Source organism: Folsomia candida, unplaced genomic scaffold, assembly GCF_002217175.1.
Source record: "Folsomia candida strain VU population unplaced genomic scaffold, ASM221717v1 Fcan01_Sc011, whole genome shotgun sequence".
Lineage (NCBI taxonomy): Eukaryota > Metazoa > Arthropoda > Collembola > Entomobryomorpha > Isotomidae > Folsomia > Folsomia candida.
This window is the reverse complement of record NW_019091203.1, coordinates 375,874-398,325: the sequence shown is the minus strand read 5'-3', so window position 1 is coordinate 398,325 and position 22,452 is coordinate 375,874. Positions and strand designations below refer to the sequence as shown.

The 22,452-nt window shown below is 38.3% G+C and overlaps 2 protein-coding genes and 1 long non-coding RNA gene across 3 annotated transcripts; 2 read left to right on the top strand and 1 right to left on the bottom strand.

Moving 5' to 3' along the window:
- Window positions 1-1,516: 1,516 nt before the first annotated feature.
- On the top strand, window positions 1,517-3,491 carry LOC110854982 (ervatamin-B). Its single transcript, XM_022103409.2, has 8 exons — window positions 1,517-1,653; window positions 1,723-1,852; window positions 1,937-2,119; window positions 2,380-2,411; window positions 2,487-2,568; window positions 2,767-2,999; window positions 3,062-3,165; window positions 3,222-3,491. Exons 1-8 carry the CDS (start codon window positions 1,561-1,563, stop codon window positions 3,379-3,381), a joined length of 1,017 nt encoding a protein of 338 aa, XP_021959101.1. The 5' UTR covers window positions 1,517-1,560; the 3' UTR covers window positions 3,382-3,491.
- A 6,952-nt stretch (window positions 3,492-10,443) lies between these two features.
- Window positions 10,444-13,914, top strand: LOC118436985. The gene is made up of 4 exons (XR_004835826.1): window positions 10,444-10,561; window positions 10,664-10,744; window positions 12,714-13,319; window positions 13,732-13,914. It is a non-coding gene; the product is annotated as an uncharacterized LOC118436985 (long non-coding RNA).
- Window positions 13,915-14,741: 827 nt separating this feature from the next.
- LOC118437038 lies at window positions 14,742-19,379 on the bottom strand. The gene is made up of 12 exons (XM_035855806.1): window positions 18,790-19,379; window positions 18,621-18,685; window positions 18,134-18,531; window positions 17,960-18,037; window positions 16,301-17,843; window positions 16,088-16,228; window positions 15,853-16,026; window positions 15,559-15,781; window positions 15,461-15,478; window positions 15,242-15,400; window positions 15,085-15,175; window positions 14,742-15,022 (listed from the first exon to the last, which is right to left on the bottom strand). The coding sequence occupies exons 1-12, from the start codon at window positions 19,377-19,379 to the stop codon at window positions 14,831-14,833; spliced, it is 3,672 nt and encodes a 1,223-aa protein (XP_035711699.1). The 3' UTR covers window positions 14,742-14,830.
- Window positions 19,380-22,452: the final 3,073 nt, after the last annotated feature.

Here is a 22,452-nt window from a genome sequence, read left to right as displayed (position 1 = left end):
TCGTCCACTCACACCCCCCACCTGGGTGCCTAGTGACACCCCCTGCCACACCCGTCCCAGCAACGACAAGCTGAGCCATCAGGCGAAGATGGATCTCGTCGGACCCTGTGCACTGGAGGATCTACGCCTTGGAGGACTCCCCCAGGTGAGACCTTTGAGTGTTATATTGGGGTGGTGAGCATGTGGGGGTGGTCGACTGAAGAGTGGGTGTGCGCGGTGCTGGTGGGGGCGGCTGGGGTAGGTCTACGGGGTTCCCATGACCTGGTCATGTGCTGCGGTGGGAGGGGTTAGTTTGTGGAGAGTTTCATGGCCCCTTTATGGGGTCACTTAGGCCGAACCCTGATGGGTCATTGGTTAGTTTGTGGTCCATGGACGCTCCGCTCCAGCCCAGAACCCGTTGTGTCCCCGCCAGCACGTCGCCTACTCATTTGGATGTCACCATTTTTCCCCATATGTAAATCGCCTATAATCTCTGTCACTCTTTGGTTGAGCCTGGGTTTTTCAGGTAGTCAGGGCCGAATGGTGATCTGGGCATCCTTCCCAGATCAGGTAGAGGTTTTCCAGACCGACCACCACAGTCTGGTTTTCCCTCTACTCCCCTGACTACTATCTCAATTATTATAATCTAAAAATTTGACTAACTATGTAATTATGACTTGCAAGAGCTACTGGCTATTTCTGCAATAAAGATACATACATGTATTATTCCATGAACACGCATCAGCATTTGAACCCTATTAAAATTATATCGTACGTTCTATTAATTTAAGTCATACATATAAAACCGCAATTTTTCAACTAAAATACTTACTAATGAAGAAACTTAAATTTTGTCGCTGTTGAGTTTGTAAAAATTTTGATCTGCATATAAATACATATTATGAGTTAGATAAAATGTTGTTTTACATACTGTTTAAGTCTAATGATGTTGGTATGACTAATCATGTGGCCATTGCCAAATAAGGATTTTAACCACGAACATTATACTAATTTAGTTAAATTACCGATTAATTCTTCGAGTTTGTAAGCAGTACAAGATGATTTATCATTTTGAACCCATAATAGGATGCATCCCTATTTGACCATTTGTGTTATCCTGCACGTGCCCATTAATCAGTCCGCTGTCAAGTTATGAATATGTAACAATTAGACGACGAAATATGCATCATGCTTATATAAATACCCGCAAACATACCTATACTTACATATGTACATATGGCTCGAACAATGATCTTACATATAGGCATTCATTTATAATAAAATAACATGCAGCTGCTACCGCCAATTTCGAACAAAACATCTTACGCAAGATAATTATGACTCACTTAAATGATCACTTGGATAAAATTTATACAATAACAATGTTGTGAATTGTTTAACCACAATTGACAACAGTAATAAGTGTATTACGCGTGGCATTAAATAATTTTGCATACGTCAATCCAAAAATTTAATAGACATTATTTCTTACAAATTTTGTGTCCGCATTCTGCGATATAAAAAGCAATCGCATCTCAATGTTCCTCATTAAAAAAGCTTACCAGCGCAATTCACTCAAGAATGGCAAGACTCAGCGTTTTAACACTTTTCCTCGTGGTGGCTGTTTTCTCGGCAATCTCACTTGCAGATAAACCCGACTGGGTGGCTTTTAAGGTTCGAGCATTGAATATGGAAACAAGAAAAATTATATTATTGACAAATTATAAATTCTCAAAAACGTAGAAACAACATAAAAAGGAGTATAAGTCCGCCGAAAAAGAAGCAAAAGCAAAGGCAAAGTTCGACAAGAATGCGGCCCGTGTGGATGAACATAACAAAAAATTCGAAAGAGGAGAAGTCCAATACAATATTGGTAATAATTGCCCCAAACAATTTCATCATGTTCCATGTTTCAGAAATGTCAGGTTTTATTATTAGGTTATATTTATTAATGCAGCAATCAATGAATTTGCGGACCAAGATGCTGCCGAGTTCCATCAAACTCACCACGGTCTAAGACCAGAGTTACGACGAAATCATTCCAGTCGTTCGGTTCCTCATGAGCGGTATGCCCGGCAGTTGCCACCAGCATCGTTGGATTATAGGTCAACGAATAAAGTTTCCGCCGTCAGGAACCAAGGTAGGAATAAGTAAATATGAGCCTGCTGGTAGCGATATTCTTGAAAGTGAACAAAACCCACATCTCTTGCATCCTGAATCAGTTTATGCCAATTCCAAGAATAGTATTAAGTTACTATTGCGTTCGTAATTTGTGTCAAACTATGCAAGTTATCAATTGGTAATATGATTTGTTGAGCTTGTGGTGCAGAGAATATCTGAGAGGGTACGCATTGTATTGCATTGCAAGTTTATTAGTAATAATTGATTGTACTATTTCAGCAAACTGCGGCAGCTGTTGGGCTTTCGCTAGTGTAAAGCAGATTACAATTTATTATTCCATGCAACAATTATAGACAATTAAATACATGTAAGTATTTATATTTTAGCTCGCTGCTGTTGAAAGTCAAGTCTTAATTGCTGCCCGTTCATCTGTCTTATTGAGCGAACAGCAGCTGGTGGACTGTGATAGTAAGTCAAAGAATCGGAAACTAGCCTTTAATGTGTTACCGCCGCTGGCCTGGCTATCTCTATTAATGAGTAGTCTGGTCATCCCGCAAAGTACAAGTCATAGAATGTGTACTATTTAGCCACATTATGAGAATTGTAATTTTAATTAATTGCATTAATTACTTTGTTATTGCTGACATTAATATTTATGTGCTTCAGTCTGGGACAGTGGTTGCGGAGGCGGTTGGCCGACAAATACATTCCAGTGGTTGCAATATTACGGCGGCAGTAAAACAGATGCTGCGTATCCGTATACATCTGGTTGCTGCAATTCGGCTGGAACATGTAGTGGGGCTAATGCTCCAGTAGTCCAAAAAGTCTCTGGGTTCCAGGAGTTGAGCATGCCCGCCCCTGATGCAACTATTAAATCCTACCTAGCGGCCCATGGACCGGTAGTTACAAAAGCAACAACTAAGTTAACATCCTTGTGAAAAATATCGTGTTTCTTAAACAGTTGGCAATTGCGGTGTCCGGTGAACCCTGGGATCCATTATATGCGGGCGGATATATGTCCTGCCCGGCCGGCCAGGCAATGGATCACGCTGTTTTGCTTGTTGGGTAAGTAATAAATATAACCCGAAATGACGGAAAATCTATATAATTTTACTCTGCAGATATGGAGTCAACACAGCAGGGAAGAACTACTGGATTGTTAAAAACTCCTGGGGTACTGGATGGGGAGATAAAGGATTTGCTTACATTTTGTCTGGTCAGGCTAACAACGTTGATTGCGGAATTAGTCAGTACCTTGCCACTTATCCCATCATCGTTTAAAATGACGCAAACAATGGAAAACAAAATTACTAAACTATTTGTGCTTTGACCTCTCAAATTACATAATTACTTTTATTTGAAATAAAGTATAATTAATGCAACATAGTCAATACCCTGTCCATAATCATCATAGCTGTTTTTGCTCTCTCTTTACTCTTTTGTGGGCGACTGCTTCTACTGCATGCTCTCTGGTTTACTATCAGTGCCATAAAAATGAACTTGTGGTCATCACCCAGTGACTAAACGCAAAAAGATGTACTGGTGTCCGTTTTGAAAGTCTCTATCTACGTGCCAAAGTTACGCTCAATTTTAGCGATTTGGTTTGTTTCGCTGTTTTTGGTCACATGCAAACACCTTCTTGAGTCGGCCGTGACCGTGAATTCTCAAAGCGAAGAAATCTGAGGTACGTATTACCTAATCCTGCCCCTCAACAAAAAAGGAGGGCAAAATGACACTCCTTCAAGGTCAGTCCACCTACATAAATAAAAATGACCCTAGTATACATTGGGATTTATGTCTACCTGGCTCTAACGTTTTTGTTGCATTTTGCCCAAGTGCAAGAAATTATACGTATAAAAAACATTTCCTAAACGTGCTTTTCTGCCGATTGAAAGACTAATCATTTAATCATTAATCATTAGAATTGATTAATCATTTCTGCCGATTGATCATTACCATCTTATTAATTGATTAATGATTTAAAAAACACTGGAATAATATTGATATTCCCGACATGAGTTAATTTGAGCATCATCTCCTGTCACGTGACCAGTGGGGGGGGGGTAGCGAAATTATCACCACCGGTCACCAAGGGGGGGGAGGGGGTCAAAATTGTCCAAAAATCGATCACGTGATTTATGGACGCTCCCTTGTCCGTTTTCACCGTCGCCACTGCCATCGCAATGTCCATCGTGAAGAATGAATATGTCGCATTCATCAACGACCTACTTGGTCAGATCGAACAGTTGGAAACGGTGGGTTGTCTCCTGCATAAATTTCGAAATTTAGTCAAGCGTTGACCATGAGTCGTGAAGGAGGTATAGATGAGTCCGGTTTAAATCCAGTATATGTAAATAATTCCCAAATTGTGCAAAATAGCGTTTTTAAGCATTTTTGGATACATTTGCGATGGAATGGAGCTAACAGACAATTAAGCAAATATTTAACGTCTTCGTTATTGAATCAAGCTGCAAAATGCTGAGCTGTATATTTATGACTTGCAGGCACGATGCACGATAGCCAAAAATTATTAATTTACATTTTTTAAATTTGTCTGGGATTTTTACTTTTACAGATTAAGTTTATCTGGGAGCCCAAAACTATAATGAATTTGAGACTATTTTCAACTCATTTACAACGCAGCATCAACACTGGAACTTACACAAATTGATTAATTCAATCTTAAAATAACTTATGTACAGCTTTTCCAAAACGTGGAAACCAATTCGACAAGCTGAACGCGATTTTATCCATGTTTGTCCTCGTTGCTGCCACCTTGCCTTATTTTCACGGCATATTTCAAGCCTACATGACCGTCAAGGCCAAGTTTTCCCATCTCGTATACATCTCAGGGAATTCGACTTGTCAGCTTTCCTCTTTTCCTTGCAAATTCCTAACCATCACAATCCTTGGAACCTTTATGCATTCATCGCTCTACACGAGACAGCCTGTCTGGTTGGTTGAGTAATTAATGGCGCCATAGTTTTAAACATGCTGCTCAGCTCGCTAAATAATTTATCTCGGATACATACACTACCCAACCAGACATGTGATCCGAACGTATCAAAGCTTTAACATATTGGGGAAGATCTACGAGAAACTAATTTCCGCGCTGGTCGCCTCGCTCCTGTTCTCGTTCGGGTTTGGATTTACGGTCACGTGCAATTTCATCACGGTTTGAATGTTCGACGTGGTTCCGATGCCGTTCTATCTCTTTTTTGCGATTGGATCGCTCGCGGCGATGGTGGGAATCGGAATCCTGCTCCCGTTTGGGATTGCGTGCTATGAAACTAGTAGTAAATTGTTGGCCGGGTGGGGGACGCGGGGTCGAATGCGACTCGAGGTGAAAATGGTGAAAGGGTTGAGACCCATTGGGGTAAGGCTGGGATCTGGCGAATTTAGTTTCTTCGTGCTGAGAAAATCTACGACATCTACGTATTACGAGGCCGTAATGAGTTGCACGATTAATGCGTTAGTGACATAATGATACATATGTATGTAGGTGGAATAAAGTATACTAATGTTTTTTGAGACGATCATTTACATATTATTTAAATATTCCATTGTATGTGATAGAATGAAATAAATGAATTTTAACCTTAATGCATTTGTACTTGGATTACATACTTCTGTTGTCAGAAGTCTGGGATATTACTAGTCGTGCAGATATTTACATACTTCGCGAAGTCTTGTTGACAATTAATTGTTGTTCGAAAGAAAACCTAGTTTAAACGCAGGTCACGTGCCCTCACTCGGTCAGTTTATTTAATTCCCGAATTTTATAATTGAGGACTTTTTTTGCTATGAACCCCCTGAAACATTTGTATTTAAATTTTGATAAAATGTAACATTAGCTTGTGAAGTACGTCCAAACAATGCCAAAAAGGCGTGTGAAAAAAATTCGTATGTCAAGGGTCCTTCTGAAGGACCCATTATATCTTTTACACATATCCCTTCATTGTGGGACAACCAAAGGTCGTAAAAATATGGGATTTCGATATTTTTTATCCAAATGCGATTGTCTAAAACGAACTTCAGTAAGGAGTCGCTACGTGACCTTTTTGACCTAAAGTTTGACCTCTATAAAAACTAAGTTTTACTGTTTATTAGCGTGCCAATTTTATCGCACTACATGTAAATTTAAAAGTAAATTTAATTTATTTTTCACAATTTTGTGAAAAATAGCTCGATTTTAAGGTACATAACTTGAAGAATAACTAGTCTCATGGCCGCATTGTCGCGAGTGTTTATTCGTGAAACAGTTTCGAGCTTGGTTATGTTTTAAAAATTAGTTTCTACCAAATTTTCTATGTATGTAGATATTCAGGACCCATCATAAAATGCATAAAATTGTGGCCCGTTAAATTCCGGCATTTGTAATGTTCAAGCAGATGTATCGAAACTTATTTATGACTTTTTAATCCGTACGTACATATCTACCATTCAGTCTCATTTCAAACAATTACTCATCCTCATGAATGTTCGTTGCAAATAAAAATGTATCGGGATAACCATGCACAAATGTAAATATCGTCGTTGAAGCTGCCAAAGGAGCTAAATCCATTTTGTGTTAAATGCCAAAGGAACCTTCTCAATGTTAAGTTAGGTAGAGAAGGCTCCTTTGGCATTTAACACAAAATGGATTTAGCTCCTTTGGCATTTAACACAAAATGGATTTAGCTCCTTTGGCAGCTTCAACGACGATATGGAAACCTAAAAATTACAAAATAACCGGAATGATCTAGTCACGAAATGCCACGACTCTAATGTTCTCATTATTCCAAGAATATTAATATCCGCCAAATAATCCATCAGTCTAGGCTTTCGTAACTTGGTCATTTCCGACATCCAATTTAACTTGGCACGCATATCCTGTCGGCCCAGAATGCAAGCAATCTTAGTCAACACTCTCTAGTTTTAGCGTTTAATTTCCAATTCTAATAAAATACAAACTTGGAAGAATTCTATATATACAAAATTCCTTCTGGATACATATTTTTCAAATTTTTACAATTCAAAATACTTGCAAAGAGTACAAATCATGATTTCAAAATTTTTTCTACTCATGATTCTCCTACAATCGTCTTCATCGCACCATGCAGTATTTGGTTTGGCACGTTTAATCGATCAGATTTCGCTCCGATATGAACTACATTTTCGAACGTGTGTCGCCTCCAAGGAACTGGAACCTTACCTAACTTCCTGTCATGTTAAAACAATCCAATCATATTTTGGAAACTGTACTCAAACCTTGGAATCGTCCCTTGGCTCGAGAGAATCCCAATTTTTTAAAGAAACGCGAAAATTGTCACCAAATTTAAAGCTGTTTTTCTTGTTTCCTTCACAGTCAATTGACAGTTTACACTATTTAATTACACGTTCCGGTTACGGAATGGATTCAAGTTTTAGAGTCCTATTTTACGTCTTGGTTGAAAAATTCGACAACTTTTTTGATGCGTTTAACGACCCGAATGACATTCCTGAACCGAGATTTATGTGTCCGCTAGTATTTTTAGAGGCGACGAAGGGTCACATAAAATCGGGACACATTTTGTGTTACACGTGTCATGAGAAGAACAGGTTTTCGCGTGTTGATATGATCAATGATCCCGCCAGGCTGATTGATCTCCATGTCAGGCTAAATTCTAACGGCCATGCGGGAACAATAAAAGTTCATCAGCTTTCCGAGAAGATACCAACGCCGAAAGAAATCCAAGAAAACCCGAGATTGACAATCTGTGAGAAATATTTTAGTTCAGAGCCACAATGCGGGATTGGATTTTTCTTGATTCTATGGCTGGCAATGGAAAAATTGAATATTTCAAGGGCGGATGGTAAAAGTCTTCGAACAAGTGCATATCCAAAATTTATTTTGTATTTATTAAGAGGTAAATAATTAATATATTTCAGATGCCCCATCATGCTCTCCGTACGAACACTCTCCCTGGACAGCGCTTTTACTCTGCTGGGGAACTGAAGAAATGGATGGCGTGGACGATCTGTCAGATTACAGGCACTCCCTCATGGCCGGTTTCAACCAGAGAAGGTTACATTCGTTTTACTGCGTTCAGAAGGAGACATTCACAGCCCCAACATGGACCTGGTTCGTCACCCCGTTCGACTGGGAGATTTGGTTCCTTCTCGCAACGTCAATTGTTTTACTTGGCCTTGTCCGCCAATCTATCCGGGCATCCATCGAGATTCTTCTCTACTTTATTTACGAACCTATCGGAAAACTAGATCGTTTCAGTATTTACACATTTCCCTCTCTTATTTTCATCTCGTTTCTTTCTTATCACTATGAATCCTTCATAACAACACAGATCACGGCACCGCGACACATACTAATCTACGAAACTACGAAAGACCTGGAACACGCGGGGTATAAAATGGTTATCCCGCATTTATGGTCTTTCCCTTTAGCGGCTTATTTTGGGGGAAAGCAATACAAAAAAATTATGGGGAGAGAACTCACCACAGATGATGTTCATATCGACAGCTCAATCGATGTTTTCTTCAGCACGTTGAAGTACGCCTGGTTTGATAGAATGGCAACGTACCAAGGATATATTCACATTCAGGACGAGATTTTTAACAAGCTGGGAAAGGCGGAGGTAAAAGTTCGTACTGATAAAGTTTCCTGTTTTGTTACGGAGGAGGTCTTCGTGACATTATCGATTCGGATGTTGATGTACGGTCCTTTAGCAGGGGCCAAGTCGCTAGAAAGAATTTTGGTCTCACATGGGGAAAGCTGGATTTGGAATAGGTGGATTAACATGAAATGGACAGATTTCGTGAGACGATTGAGCAAAGAGAGGTTTGAGGTCGATTATATAAAGGAATCACAACGAGTTGAGGGGCTTAAATTATCCGAGTCCATAGGATTAATATTCATTGTACATCCGGTGGCTTTATTCGTGGCAATGATTATTTATATGGGCGAAGATTATCTAAGGTTTCTGGGAATTTTGAAGGATTTTTGTAGGAGGGGGAAGCAATCGCTGGCGAAATTATGGTCAAGCATGAAATACAGGTTATGCGTGAGGGTACTTTATTGAGGACCTTATCGTAGAATTTCAACTCAATCCCGCTGTTAAACCATGGTCACCTAATTTATGAAAGAAGTTTAAGAAGTATCACTGTACATAAGCCTCCAATACTCAAACGTAATTTATTGTTGAGTTACTATGCTCACGCTTTTACTTGTGTTGAATCGAATAATTTTTTCCCCAGTTATAAATTCAATTTTTATCGATACAAAATGTCACGCTCCATTAGAGTGGAGTACAGGTGGATTAGCAGCCCAATGTATTTAGCATAGGCCGTTGAGAAACGCGGGGAAACCCTGTCTACAATCAAGATATTTATAATTATATTATCAGTAATTCGTAAGAAAAATATTCCAATTTTTATGGAGTTACGCTGAAGAGAAATATTCTATATATTCAACGGTGCCGTTAGCATAGTTAAGCTATGTATATTTTTATTGGTACATAACTTGCACATGCAAATAATCAAATAAATATCAGAAAAGTTAAGATCCAAAAGTGGGAAATACATATTGTTCGCACTTACAAGTTTCAGTGTTGCTTTGTCAACCTTAGTAGCAACTATGGTTTACAGTTCTCTACATCTTCTGAGGTCCATCGGATTCAGAAAGGTTTACTTTGACTCCCTCGGAAAAAATTGTTGATTCCTAGAAAATTTGACGCTTCGAAACGTACCCAGACATATTGCGAGGGTTGATTTTGCATGCTAATGTTTGGCTTTTTGAGGCTTGTTTCTCCGTGAGACGCACTTTTATTCACCACTCACCTGTGGTGCTTTATTCGGCATTCCTTCCTATGTTGTCGTAATATTTACCCATGCGATGGCTGGGGTGCGGGTGTACGAAAAAACGTATAAACTCTGACAAGTTTCACTTTCCTATTTTTAACTAATCCTAATCTTTTCTCAACAATTTTTTAGCCAACCTACAAGTAACCTTAAACTCCGTCAAATTATCTACAAAATATGGAAAAGATGAATGTTTATAAATAACGGTGGCTCTGCGATACTCTTTTGTATGGCGGAGTAAAAAGAAGAGAAGGGTGTTTCGAGTCGAGTTGAGAATAGGGCTGTAAATTGAGGCCGGATATTAAGGATGTGACCGTGTGTTTAGTGCTATTTGTTTGGACACTATTAACACTTAATTTTAGGAACACATCCGACCCTTACATTTGACGTGCCTTCATGCGCAATCCGTTATTTGAATCACATACGTTTTGCACGGTCCCAAACATAATCCAACCGACACGAAAAAAGGGTTAGCTTGAATATGAATGTGAAACTTTCAACATCTGATCACATCAAGAGAAAAACAAGAATAATACAGATTTACATATTTCTAACCATATTTGAATTAAATTGATATAAATTCATGATGTCGAGAAGCGCCCAATATTGTCAAATTTGAATACCGGTAAGCGTATAAATTGCTAAATTCAATTATTAGAGAATTATGCATTTTCATATTGTGTACAAAAAGCTAAACATTTTATTAATGCGCAATACATTTTTTTAGATTTTCGTTGAAAACAATTTAATAATGGAATCACCACCAGCGGGGATAAACGTTCGAGAGCTCGCATTAAATAATCCGCTGGTACGTCGTATGGGCATGCACACTCTTAAAAATATGTTATCCATTTAAGAGTAAATGAACTATGGACTCCATATTAAGTAAGGTATACATACTGTTAGAAATACGGTAAACTTAGTCACACAGGTCCGTGATTTCTCGGTATCAAAGTTGCAACCGCTTGGTATTAACATTATACCGGTCCGTTAAAATTCGATACCAATATTGTAAAACATTCATACCGGGTTATTATTAAATGGTATTATTTACCTATCAGTACAACGTTGGCTGAGTCATATCTATATGAATGCCGCCTGGCATCAATTTTTTACGGACCGGTATAATTTTGACACCGGGAAATCTATACCTGCGTGACTATACCGAAATTGGAACAGTGTAATATACATAGAATTCAGAGCGCATTTGTACTTTTCTGAAGGGTGGCATTATTTGTAAAATTGCATTTTTATGTATGTTCTTGTTAATAACAAAAATTGCAAAAATTAATTGATTGATTAATTGATTAAGTTTTTATTAAGGGTGTCGAACAAGCGTCAGTACAGCTACTGACGCTTATGATTATATATTTGGTTATTATTTATTAAGTAGCTTCAGCTACATACTTTATGCCAAGACTTTGTCCGTCCGTCTGTCCGTCCGTTCGTCAGCAGGATAACGGGAGAACGGATTGAGATAATCGAAATCGGTTTTAACCATCATACATAAGACCCCAGGGGGGGGATCCTATCAACTTTTTGGGACAATCCTCCGACCACACCCCTTGGCGCCAGGGGGTGTGGTCGGGGTAAAATAAGATTTTTAGTGATTTGATTATTTAGTAATTTGATCTATAGATGAAATAGAGTGAAATTAAGTGATACCGAGTCGTGCCACACTCCGTCGGCGTGAGGGTTAGAGGTGAGCCAAATGCTCGGTTGAGCCGAGCTTGCTCGGGCTCGGCTCGGCTCAACTGAGCTTGAGCGAGCCGAGCTTTTATCTGAACCGAGCTTAAGCGAGCCGAGCTTTTTCGAGCTTTTTCTGAGTCGAGCTTGAGCGAGCCGAGCTTTTTCTGAACCGAGCTTGAGCGAGCCGAGCTTTTTCGAGCTTTCCCTGAGTCGAGCTCAAGCGAGCCGAGCTTTTGCAAAAGCTCGTTATTTTCTAAAATTTCAAGTGGGGTGAAGTGAGAAACTTGTATACATGTAGTTTAAACATGCTTTTTGTCTCTTCTCAATAATATTCCAACTGTTTTCACAAAAGTGAATCACATTGGGTATAAAATGTATGCCTCAACTGCAAACCTTTGGTTAGACAATTTATTATTGGGTTGATGTTAATCATTAATTGAAGTCAAATTGCTAGATATCGAGCAGGAAATCAAAAGTTCTACATTTTTGGGTATTGTTGCTTTAATAAAACTAAATATTAATTCAAAATTTAGTATGTATGCATCAAAATATGTCACAAGAGATGTTAAATTCAGCCGAATTTGATCGTGCTCGACTCGGATCAACCGAGCCGAGCTTTTTCGAGCTTTTCCTGAGTCGAGCTTGAGCGAGCCGAGCTTTTTTTGAGTCGAGCTCGAGCGAGCCGAGCTTTTACGAGCTTTTCCTTAGTCGAGCTTGAGCGAGCCGAGCTTTTTTCGAGTCGAGCTCGAGCGAGCCGAACTTTTTCGAGCTTTTCCTTAGTCGAGCTTGAGCGAGCCGAGCTTTTTTCGAGTCGAGCTTGAGCGAGCCGAGCTTTTGAAAATCGCTGCTCGACTCACCTCTAGTGAGGGTGTGTGGTCGGGGCAAAATGAGATTTTCACTGAAATTGAATTTCTGGATAAAATTAAGTGAAATTGAATGTTTTCGCAATGTCGTGGGAGTGCTTGGAGTGAAGTGGTCTGAAGCTACTTCCTTATGTGCGTTTACGACGGTTTATTATTATTTATTATTTATAATTATTTATTACATTTAAATTAAAATATTTACCAATTTAAAAATTGTACTTTCAGATTTTGTCACAAATCCTAAAACAGAGCTCAACCCGATTGAAAACTGCACGACTCGTCTCCCAATTTTGAAATGAAATCGTCCTATCCCTTCAGAATACGAGACTCGCGTTACCCCTAAATTACGAAGTTTTCCCCTTTTTCAACTTATCCGATGACCGACTCGCGAAACGAATTAGCGCCACACGTTACAACAATAAGGACGCACTACGAGAATTCCCCGCTAAACTAATCCACCTTTGTGACAAGTTTACCGATAGGGTAGAAATTTTGGAAATTTTCATAGACTGTGAAAACTGTCTGCCACCCGTGTACCAAGTTTTGAAAAATTGTTGCCCAAATTTGAAACAGTTTCGAATTTTGTGCACATTTCCAACGTCAAATTGGCTCCGTCTATCGCCCAGCGACGAAGAAATGTTGAGCGTACCGCTTCAACGAAAAGGTAATTTGGCCCTGTTCACGCTCAGTTCGAAGCCGGTTATTCCATTTCTTACGAGACTGGCTCAGCTGGTTGTGGACTCGGCGGCCAATTTGCGCGAGGTCACGCTTCCCTGTGGATACTGTCCGGATTTGGGGAACTGCAAGAATCTCGACTCTCTGACCATAGCGGTGGGTGAATGAATACATACCTGTTCACAGTCATTCATTTATTTTTTTTCATTCAAAAGTCAGTCATCCCGATTTAGGTATGACTCAAGATTCTCATTCACCTTCACTCATTTCCTTTAAAATTCATGTCGTTTCACTTCTTAGGATTTCATTTCTTACTTCGCCCCATGTGTGCATTAAGCAGAGAGTGAAAAATGAAAGTGATGAAAAATCCGTTCATTCAAAGTCATTCATTCATATGAAATGACAATCTTTCAGTCATTTTCATTCAATTGAAAGGAAATTCATTCTCTTTCACTACTATTTATTCACTATCATAATCAGTTAAATGAATAAAACTGAAATTCACTTTCATTCATTTGACATTTCATTCATTCACTTACAATTGAAGTAGGTTTGAATTTTGTAACAGGTCGACGACCCTGAAAACTTTACACATTAGTACATACAGTGGGAATTATACAAGGCACGATTTAACTGAGGCTGACATCGAACTGTTTAAGGAACTCCTCTATACGATGGGTGGAATGGATCAGGTCAAAATTTGCAATCTTTTCGTGAGTTAATACTACATTCATTAGAAAATAGATACATATGTATGCAGATTACTGTAGATGAAGTTCTAACCCTGCAGACTTATTACACCGCTTTGTAGCATTAATTTCACGACGTCACCGGTCAAAAAAATTTTTTCCTCCAAACTGGTCCAAAATAAAAGTCTAGCATGGGAATAGTATAGAAAAATTATTTTTAGCGTTCTATGACCCCTGGGTCATGAATTAAGGGCCCCTGAAGGGTCAAATAGCGTTCCCTGATAACCCCATGCAAATGGGGTGTCAAATTAATCCCCTGGACCAGGGGAACCAGAAAAATATTTTTATAAATTTTTATGACCCTTGAGTCGTGAACTAGGAACCCTTGAAGGGTTAAATATCATTCCCTCACAACTAAAGGCAAGTGGGGTATCAAATTAATCCCCTGGACAAGGGGAACCCAAAAAATATTTTTCTGGATTTTTTTGACCCTCAGGTCAAGAGTTAAGGGCCCCCGAAGGGTCAAAATAGTAACCATGGTAACCCCATGCAAGTGGGGTATCAAATTAATCCCCTGGCAAAGGGCAAGCATAAAAATATTTTCCTGAATTTTTTTGACCTATAGGTCAAGAGTTAAGGGTCCCTGAAGGGTCAACATAGTAACCATGGTAACTAAGGTAAATGGGGTATCAAATTAATCCCCTGGACCAGGGGAATCAGAAAAATATTTTTTGGTTTTTGTGACGTATAGGTCAAGAGTTAAGGGCCCCTGAAGGGTCAAATAATAACTTATTGTATTTTACTAAACGGGACATTATTTTAAAGTTTTCAGTTTTGCAAGAATGTTAAGTAGAGAGGGGTAGGCATATTTTTGAAAATTTGGTACAAATTTAATGAATAATAATTCTTAACACTATGTACAAATCGGATTCACTATTTATAATATTTATTATGTATTGAATCCATTGAAGTTAAAATCTAGGTTGATTCTGGTGGGAAGGTTAATCTCCTCCTAGAAGTTGCACATTCTTCTTCAGGCAAGTCTTCTTCTTCCCCAGCCTGTGAGTATTCAATATCATTGTGTATTTGCATTCGGAATCTATCAACTACTTCGTCAACATCGTCAGGGTCCTCATCTTCGTCGTCAGACACATCATCTGCTGCTGTAATCTGTATATTATGTATAAGTTATGTATTTTTTTACTAATAGTTTACTGTCACCAAGAACTCACTCGAATGGGGTTGGCTGAAGCTACACGTGTTTGGAAGTCATCAAGGAAGTCATCAAAATGTCCATCATTTTTCCAATACTCGTCCTCCAATCTATTTACAATAATAATGTAGAAATTGCGAATTATTCCCATAATAGCGAATCTTGGTTTTACGAACCGGTGCACATGTTTGATGTGTTTCTGCCATTGTTCCTTTGTGTATGTTGTCATAATTCTCTCAGCCTCAGCTTGTGCAAACTCAGCGGTCCCCTGTGTGTTTGCAGCCCTAACTGCGTGCTTGATGTCTTTCCACACGTACTCAATTGGGTTCAAGTCGCTAAAAATAGTTATTACATGAATATTCTTATTACCGTTACCTATGATTACCAGTTCTTACCAGTTATATGGGGGTAATCTGGAAAATACGTAAATACAGTGTTTAAATAAATATTACAAATTATTAGTAAATTACCCATGAATAGAAAATAACTTTACCGGACAACAGTGTTTCCATATTTCAATGCCTCCTTATCCACAATGTAATATTCATTTCCGTTTTTAAGGTCTTGAACCATTTTCCATAATTCAGGTCGTCTCATTTGCTTTACAGGTTTTAGTTTCAGCTTTTCAGGGCCCTCTAAATTATCATTCAGCCAGTCGTATAGCTCTTGTTTTCGGGATGTAGATTTTGGGGCTTCCTTGGTGCTGTGATACGGAGCTGACAAATTTAAATAAATGAAATTCAAATTAAAATGGAATTTACAAATACAAATTATTGGATGATATTACCGTTATCAATAACAATTATGCATGGACCATAATTATCTTTTATCTTTTGATTAAGATCCTTCCACCAAGCCATGTAAGCGACACCGTTAACGTTTGCGTGGTAATCCATCTGGACTTTCTTCTTTGATACTGGATATACCTTCATAGCGCCAGGTACGAATCCATCCTCTCCACCTGTGAAGATAATTATTATTTTGAAATAATTTCCTATTTAATGTGGATAGTTGAACTGCACCTGCATGCATCACAATGATACGTGGTCCTCTAGAAATTTTCGGGTTTTGGAAGGTGTATAAAGCCGCTTCATGAAATGACTTTGGTGAATTAATAACCCAGCCTTTTCCAGTTCTAGCATAACTATCGACCCACGTTTCATCTGAATAAATATAATGCATTAATAATTATATTAAATTAAATTAAAACATTTTTGATATTTAATCAGCCAAACCTGTGTAGACAACACATTTTGGGTTCTCGGACTGACGATTTTTAATCATTACGGACAGATATTCATATCGCTTCTGCACGATGTCTGATCTCATGAGGATAACTGCTCGCTTATCAACAGTTTTGAATCTAAATCCTAATTGCTTAATGAGTTTTCTTAACGTCCACTTGGAACATTTGAACGCTGTAGGAGTTTCTCCTCGGGCTATCCGACCATCTTCTTCTTCCTTGACTTCCTCCATCAGTTTTGTGTATACGTTATGCATTGTTGGTGCTTGATTATTAGCATAGAATTGATGAATGATTCGTTTAACGTGCTCAGTTCGGAAGTCGTCAAACTGATCCATCACTGGCGTTGGTCTAATACGTTTCTTACCAGGTGTTTTTATACTATTCGTTTTGTAATTCTCCATTGTCTGATAAACTGTTCTCTCTCCAATTCCTAGAATCTGGCTAGTTTTGGTGACAGAGTTTCCTGTTAGTATTTCACACTGTACCTGGTTACTGTCAAAGAATACTTTGGCGTTGACAATTAACTTTTGAGCTGTCGCCTGTAGTGAAACACCAAGTAGTTGGAATGGGAGTTTAGTATTTGGTTGTTTACAGTCGTTTTTCGCTTTCGGTGTTGCTTTCTTAATTTCAAAGGCTAATTGTTGCATAGGAAAACTCGTAGGACTGCACCTCGAAAGACTAAGGTAAGGTTTGGTTCCATCATTCCGTCTAGGAACATCAGATAAAGGAATTCGCATTTCACCTTCCCCCAATACCTGTTCTTTAGCTCTGAGAAGGGAATAGAAATATCCACACTCAGAATCCGGACAAGGAGGACCAACAATTAGGACATCTTGAATGAACTCGTTTATAAGGTTCATCTTTTCGTCGTTTATGGGGGTTGGGAGATAGCCTACCGTGTCACTGCCGGGTGGAACATTTTGGATTAGTGAAAAAGATTGAACTGCTTGATGAAATTGCCCTTGATTGTGTCCGAAGTGAAGTAAAATTATGCAGTACGTCAATGACTCGGCAGGTAAGATTCCTTCGAGATGGTCACTAGTAATCTGGCTGTCAGAAAACAACATATCTGGTGCAACTTGTTTCGATCCGAGGACAAAGTAGAAATTTTTTATTTTGCGTTGCGTAGTTTGTTTCTCTTGTATGATTGAGAAGATCTTGTTCTGGAAAGATGCGTACATTACTTGGTGGATAGTCATCCCGCCCACAAGGATTATTTCAACGAATCCGTTAAGTGAATTAGTTTTTGGAGGACGAGCGCCTTTTGGGAAAATACGAACATGTTCAATAAACGAAATCTGGTTATCATCATTCTTGGTTGCAAATTCGTTCAAAATCATCCTACATCCCCCTTTGTAAGGGGCCGTTGGGTAAATGTCTGTTCCCACACATGTATCTTCACCTTCTGTACTCTTGGATGCATACTCTGTATTTGAAGTGTCCATTGGTGATTCACCGCCAGGAGCTGACCCTTCCCCTAACTCTTCACGTTGTCCACAGTGCCCACGTTCATCATCTCCATCACCATCCTCCTGTATTGATCAGAACAAAAACGTACATGAGCTTGTTACTACAATAACAATTTCACGATGTCCCCCACAACATCCGCGGTCGCTGCTATTTATAAATATGTTGCAATATTTCTCACAAGTGCGTCTGCATTGGTGTCCATTTCATCCACATTTGAGCATGGCATGACGAGGGAATTCATGTCAGACTGTTTTTGCTAAAAGTGATAAACTTGTATGAAATGCGTCTGTGCTCTCAGAGAATAAATCGATGAATCTGAGCTAGCATTAATAGTGCAAAAATATAATCTTACATCGATATGCGGTGGATTTACATTAGTTTCTGGATCCACCGTGTAGCAGCTCCCTAGCCAAATATTTTGCAGAATACTTATCCACTTTGACTCCTGAGCTTGGCCTTCCCAGATGGCACGAGCAGTTGTTAGTGTTCCTGCTGAAGTTTTATCGTACACCGTTTCATGTGCAAAATGCAAAGTTAAACTGGGATAAAATCCTGCTGGGTAGAAATATAAGAAGGATGTATAGGACCCTCCAATTTGACTTTCGAAATATTTTTTGGCACTCATTGCGGCCGCAAAAAGTGGGAACAGATCTTTTCGATGTAATTGCACAGTAGTTAGAAGTGCCTCGTCTGCCTCTGATGGTAGAACCCCTAGCAAATAATCGACGTCATGTTTGCGGCATGCTGCATCTGTGAATAATATCAACACAAAAATTATAAAATTAATTTTCACAAATTTGACTTGGTTAGTGTATGAGCATAAATTGGGCAACAATTACCAACAGCATTTATTGGGCCACCGAGATCATCCTGCTTCTCAATATCGGTGGCAGGCCCGCAATATCTTAATTAATACCAATAATAAAATTATGTTAATAAAGAATCATTTCATAAAGATTCCAATCGCAACTTCAAAAATAAAAAAACTCATCCAAAATAACCAATTACCTATATCCAGGGAGATTGAAAGGTAATCCGCTTGGCGCCTTTTTAACTTTAGCTTTCTCCAAGGAAAGTATAATACCACGTGGGCGTCGGAGAGATCCAGGATGGAAAAATGCATCTTGACGAAGATGAAAGCAAAATGGCAATTTACCTTCGTTGGTAGGAATAAACGTGTGCTTTCTGGCAAAGAAGGCTGAATGCAGGAGACTTGTGTAGTTGAACCTGATGCATGATATTTGGTTGCACAGAATTAGAACTGTGCATGCAGAAGGAAGAGGAGTAGTGCCTTGAATAGCTTTAGTTACTGCTTGCTTGGTGGTACAGTTCTTCGTTTCAGCCGCTATATTACAATAAGTGTCACTAATTTTTTCCTGAGTTAAGTCGGATAGTTTATTGGATGGAAATGTGTGGTTGGCGTTTGAAATTGTGATGTTATTTAGTAGATAACGGCTGGCATCCACGAAACTTTTAAAATAAAAAGTTACATAGCTTTCCCTTCCCCATATCCGTATCTTTTTATTTTCATACTCTACTTCTTCAATTTTGATAGTGTCACTGAAGAACATAACAGTTTCATTAATTTCCATACACATCGTTTGATTACATATCAGAAATCCACTGCAATTGGATGGTAATGTCTCCTTGAACCAGATAACCAATCCACCCAGGTTATCCGTCTCATCACACACAACTTTAACCTGTTTATCTATTTCTATTTTATCGACATTCGCGCAACTTTTACCACAAACACAATGAACTATATATAACACATACAGTGTTCCATAAATTAAGTTATGCAACGTCATCTTCAATTTTAAAAATTAATAATTGAGCGGATACCAGTAAGTACAAACTCCAAAACTTAAATTTCAAAATGTCGACTGGAGAAGCCAGCAAGGATAAGGGGTCTCCCATCACCTCATATATTTATAATGCATCAGTTTTTAGGGGATATTCATCACCCCAACCATTAACCCAATCCTTCCCCAAACAAGATGGTGCATAAAGATATGTATATGAGAAAGGGACCAGTTTATACAAACATAAGTATGCTGCCTGAGACAGGCTATGAAGCCTGGTTACCATGGTTACTATGTTGACCCTTCAGGGACCCTTAATTCTTGACCTATAGGTCAAAAAAATTCAGGAAAATATTTTTATGCTTGCCCTTTGCCAGGGGATTAATTTGATACCCCACTTGCATGGGGTTACCATGGTTACTATTTTGACCCTTCGGGGGCCCTTAACTCTTGACCTGAGGGTCAAAAAAATCCAGAAAAATATTTTTTGGGGTCCCCTTGTCCAGGGGATTAATTTGATACCCCACTTGCCTTTAGTTGTGAGGGAATGATATTTAACCCTTCAAGGGTTCCTAGTTCACGACTCAAGGGTCATAAAAATTTATAAAAATATTTTTCTGGTTCCCCTGGTCCAGGGGATTAATTTGACACCCCATTTGCATGGGGTTATCAGGGAACGCTATTTGACCCTTCAGGGGCCCTTAATTCATGACCCAGGGGTCATAGAACGCTAAAAATAATTTTTCTATACTATTCCCATGCTAGACTTTTATTTTGGACCAGTTTGGAGGAAAAAATTTTTTTGACCGGTGACGTCGTGAAATTAATGCTACAAAGCGGTGTAATAAGTCTGCAGGGTTAGAACTTCATCCACAGTAAATCCAACTTGAATTAATCCCAACTACATACATATTTAAGTTAGCCATATTAAAATTAGTCATATTTAAATTAGATTAATTTCTCCTATATTTTTTCAGTTGACTGAAGAGCCAGCAAAAACAATGGTCGATTTTATGCAGACGAATAACATATCGGAGACCAGATTTAGGATAATTCAAAGCGACGTGAAGATTCATGACAGCGATTAGTTACAATTACTAACCTCAACAAATTTTCTTATATTTTAGAATTTTCACACTGTTAGATATCCGATATTGTCACGCAGGTATTGATTTCTTGGTATTAAAGTTATTCCAATCCGTAAAGTTTGATACCGGTATTGTTAAACTTTAATACCGGTATTGTTAAACTTTAATACCGGTATTGTTAAACTTTAATACCGGGTTGTTACTACACGGTATTATTTATCAATGCCACGTTGGTAGAGTTATGTATGAAAACCGCGTGGTATTATTTTAATACCGGATTTCTAAGAGTGTAATTTATTTATTTTTCTTAATAATTTTAATACAAGTTGTTCATTATAATCCCACTGATACCGTTTGCCTTGAATTAATTATTGATACCGTAGTTAACTGTTATGTGTGTAAGTATTATGTGCTTGATGTAATGTAATCCACCTTTTGTACTGACATGAGCCTCTTTGTTTATATATATTTACCCAGGAATTGCCACCCATGCTTCATTTAATCATTAACAAATTAAGTAAAAACGTTATATTCCTCCTTTAATTTGCGAAACGCTGGACAACAAAAAACTTTTTGGTCCTTCTTCATTCTTCTGCTCATTGATCATTCTTTTGCTCGTTTTTTTCATAAACATGGCTGGCTAAAAAATTCTAATGACACATTCCGAAAGAGATTTCCCGAATCAACACATGTGTGAAATACTCGACTTCGCGAGGGACTCCCGGTCAGTTTTTTCTGGAGAATTAAAGATTTCTGCTGGAGTATCACTGCAGTCTGCACGTACATATAAATTCCTCGCATTCGATAAATTATGTATTATCATAACCGATTTAGAATCTACATGTAAAGTTAGAAATTAATGACTCATTTAACGCTCAGCTTCTTATCAAATATCCTAATAAATGTTTATTACGAAGAAACGAATATTTAACTACAAACCCTATGCATAAATATTACACAAACAATTGCACTACTCCTGTCAAGAAATCAGATGCATATGTATGTAACTACATATGTATAATACTTTTTTGTTGACAACGTAACCAGAAATGCTAATTTCCGGCTAATAATAAATAAATCGAACCGGTAATAACCTACATAATTGTCATTGTAGACGTTCAATTTGATTCTACACGTATATATTTCCTGCATTTCCATAGTTTAGACGAAACCAATTATACCGTGACGTACCTACATATTTATCAGTGTTTTTTTAGTCCTTACACATTTTCCACATTTCCTCTGCCACATTGCAAGAAATGGAAGGTGCACGAAACGCATGTAGCCCACAAGAATTTCAAGAAATCCGCGTAACCTAAACGCTTAGCCTTTGTAGTGTTACACATAATTAATTAAAGGGATTGTTCCTTAGATGACATTCATTTCAAGAAAATATGTGTACCTGTAAGAAACACTTTCCCGCAGCTGGGTAATTTCCAGACACACACTGGTAACTATCTACTTTAGTGGAATAAATGATGTTATTACTGCTTGTTATTACTGCAAAATCCTAATCCATGTATACATATAATCAAGATTTGCTAGGGGAAAAAATTTGACATTTCATTTCCAATCTAGTCCAGTAATGAGCAAACTTAAGACGATTCCCCAAACAGAAGTTTACATAAAAAATGTCTACACCACCTTTTCTAAAATTGTCCTAAGAAAGTAAAAAAACACACGAACTATGATTCCAAAATTAGTAAAAATTATTTTCGTCATTATAAATATTTCGCCAACGTCATCGTCATCCCTACAATTCCATGAGACACGTTTAA

Coding starts and splice junctions, on each gene's coding strand:
- LOC110854982 (XM_022103409.2), top strand. CDS start 1,561: ATGGCAAGACTCAGCGTTTTAACACTTTTCCTCGTGGTGGCTGTTTTC. Junction 1,654..1,722: donor CCGACTGGGTGGCTTTTAAG/GTTCGAGCATTG, acceptor TCAAAAACGTAG/AAACAACATAAAAAGGAGTA. Junction 3,166..3,221: donor CACGCTGTTTTGCTTGTTGG/GTAAGTAATAAA, acceptor TTTACTCTGCAG/ATATGGAGTCAACACAGCAG.
- LOC118437038 (XM_035855806.1), bottom strand. CDS start 19,379: ATGTGTATGGAAATTAATGAAACTGTTATGTTCTTCAGTGACACTATC. Junction 16,229..16,300: donor AAAATGTGTTGTCTACACAG/GTTTGGCTGATT, acceptor ATATTTATTCAG/ATGAAACGTGGGTCGATAGT. Junction 15,176..15,241: donor CACATCAAACATGTGCACCG/GTTCGTAAAACC, acceptor TATTGTAAATAG/ATTGGAGGACGAGTATTGGA.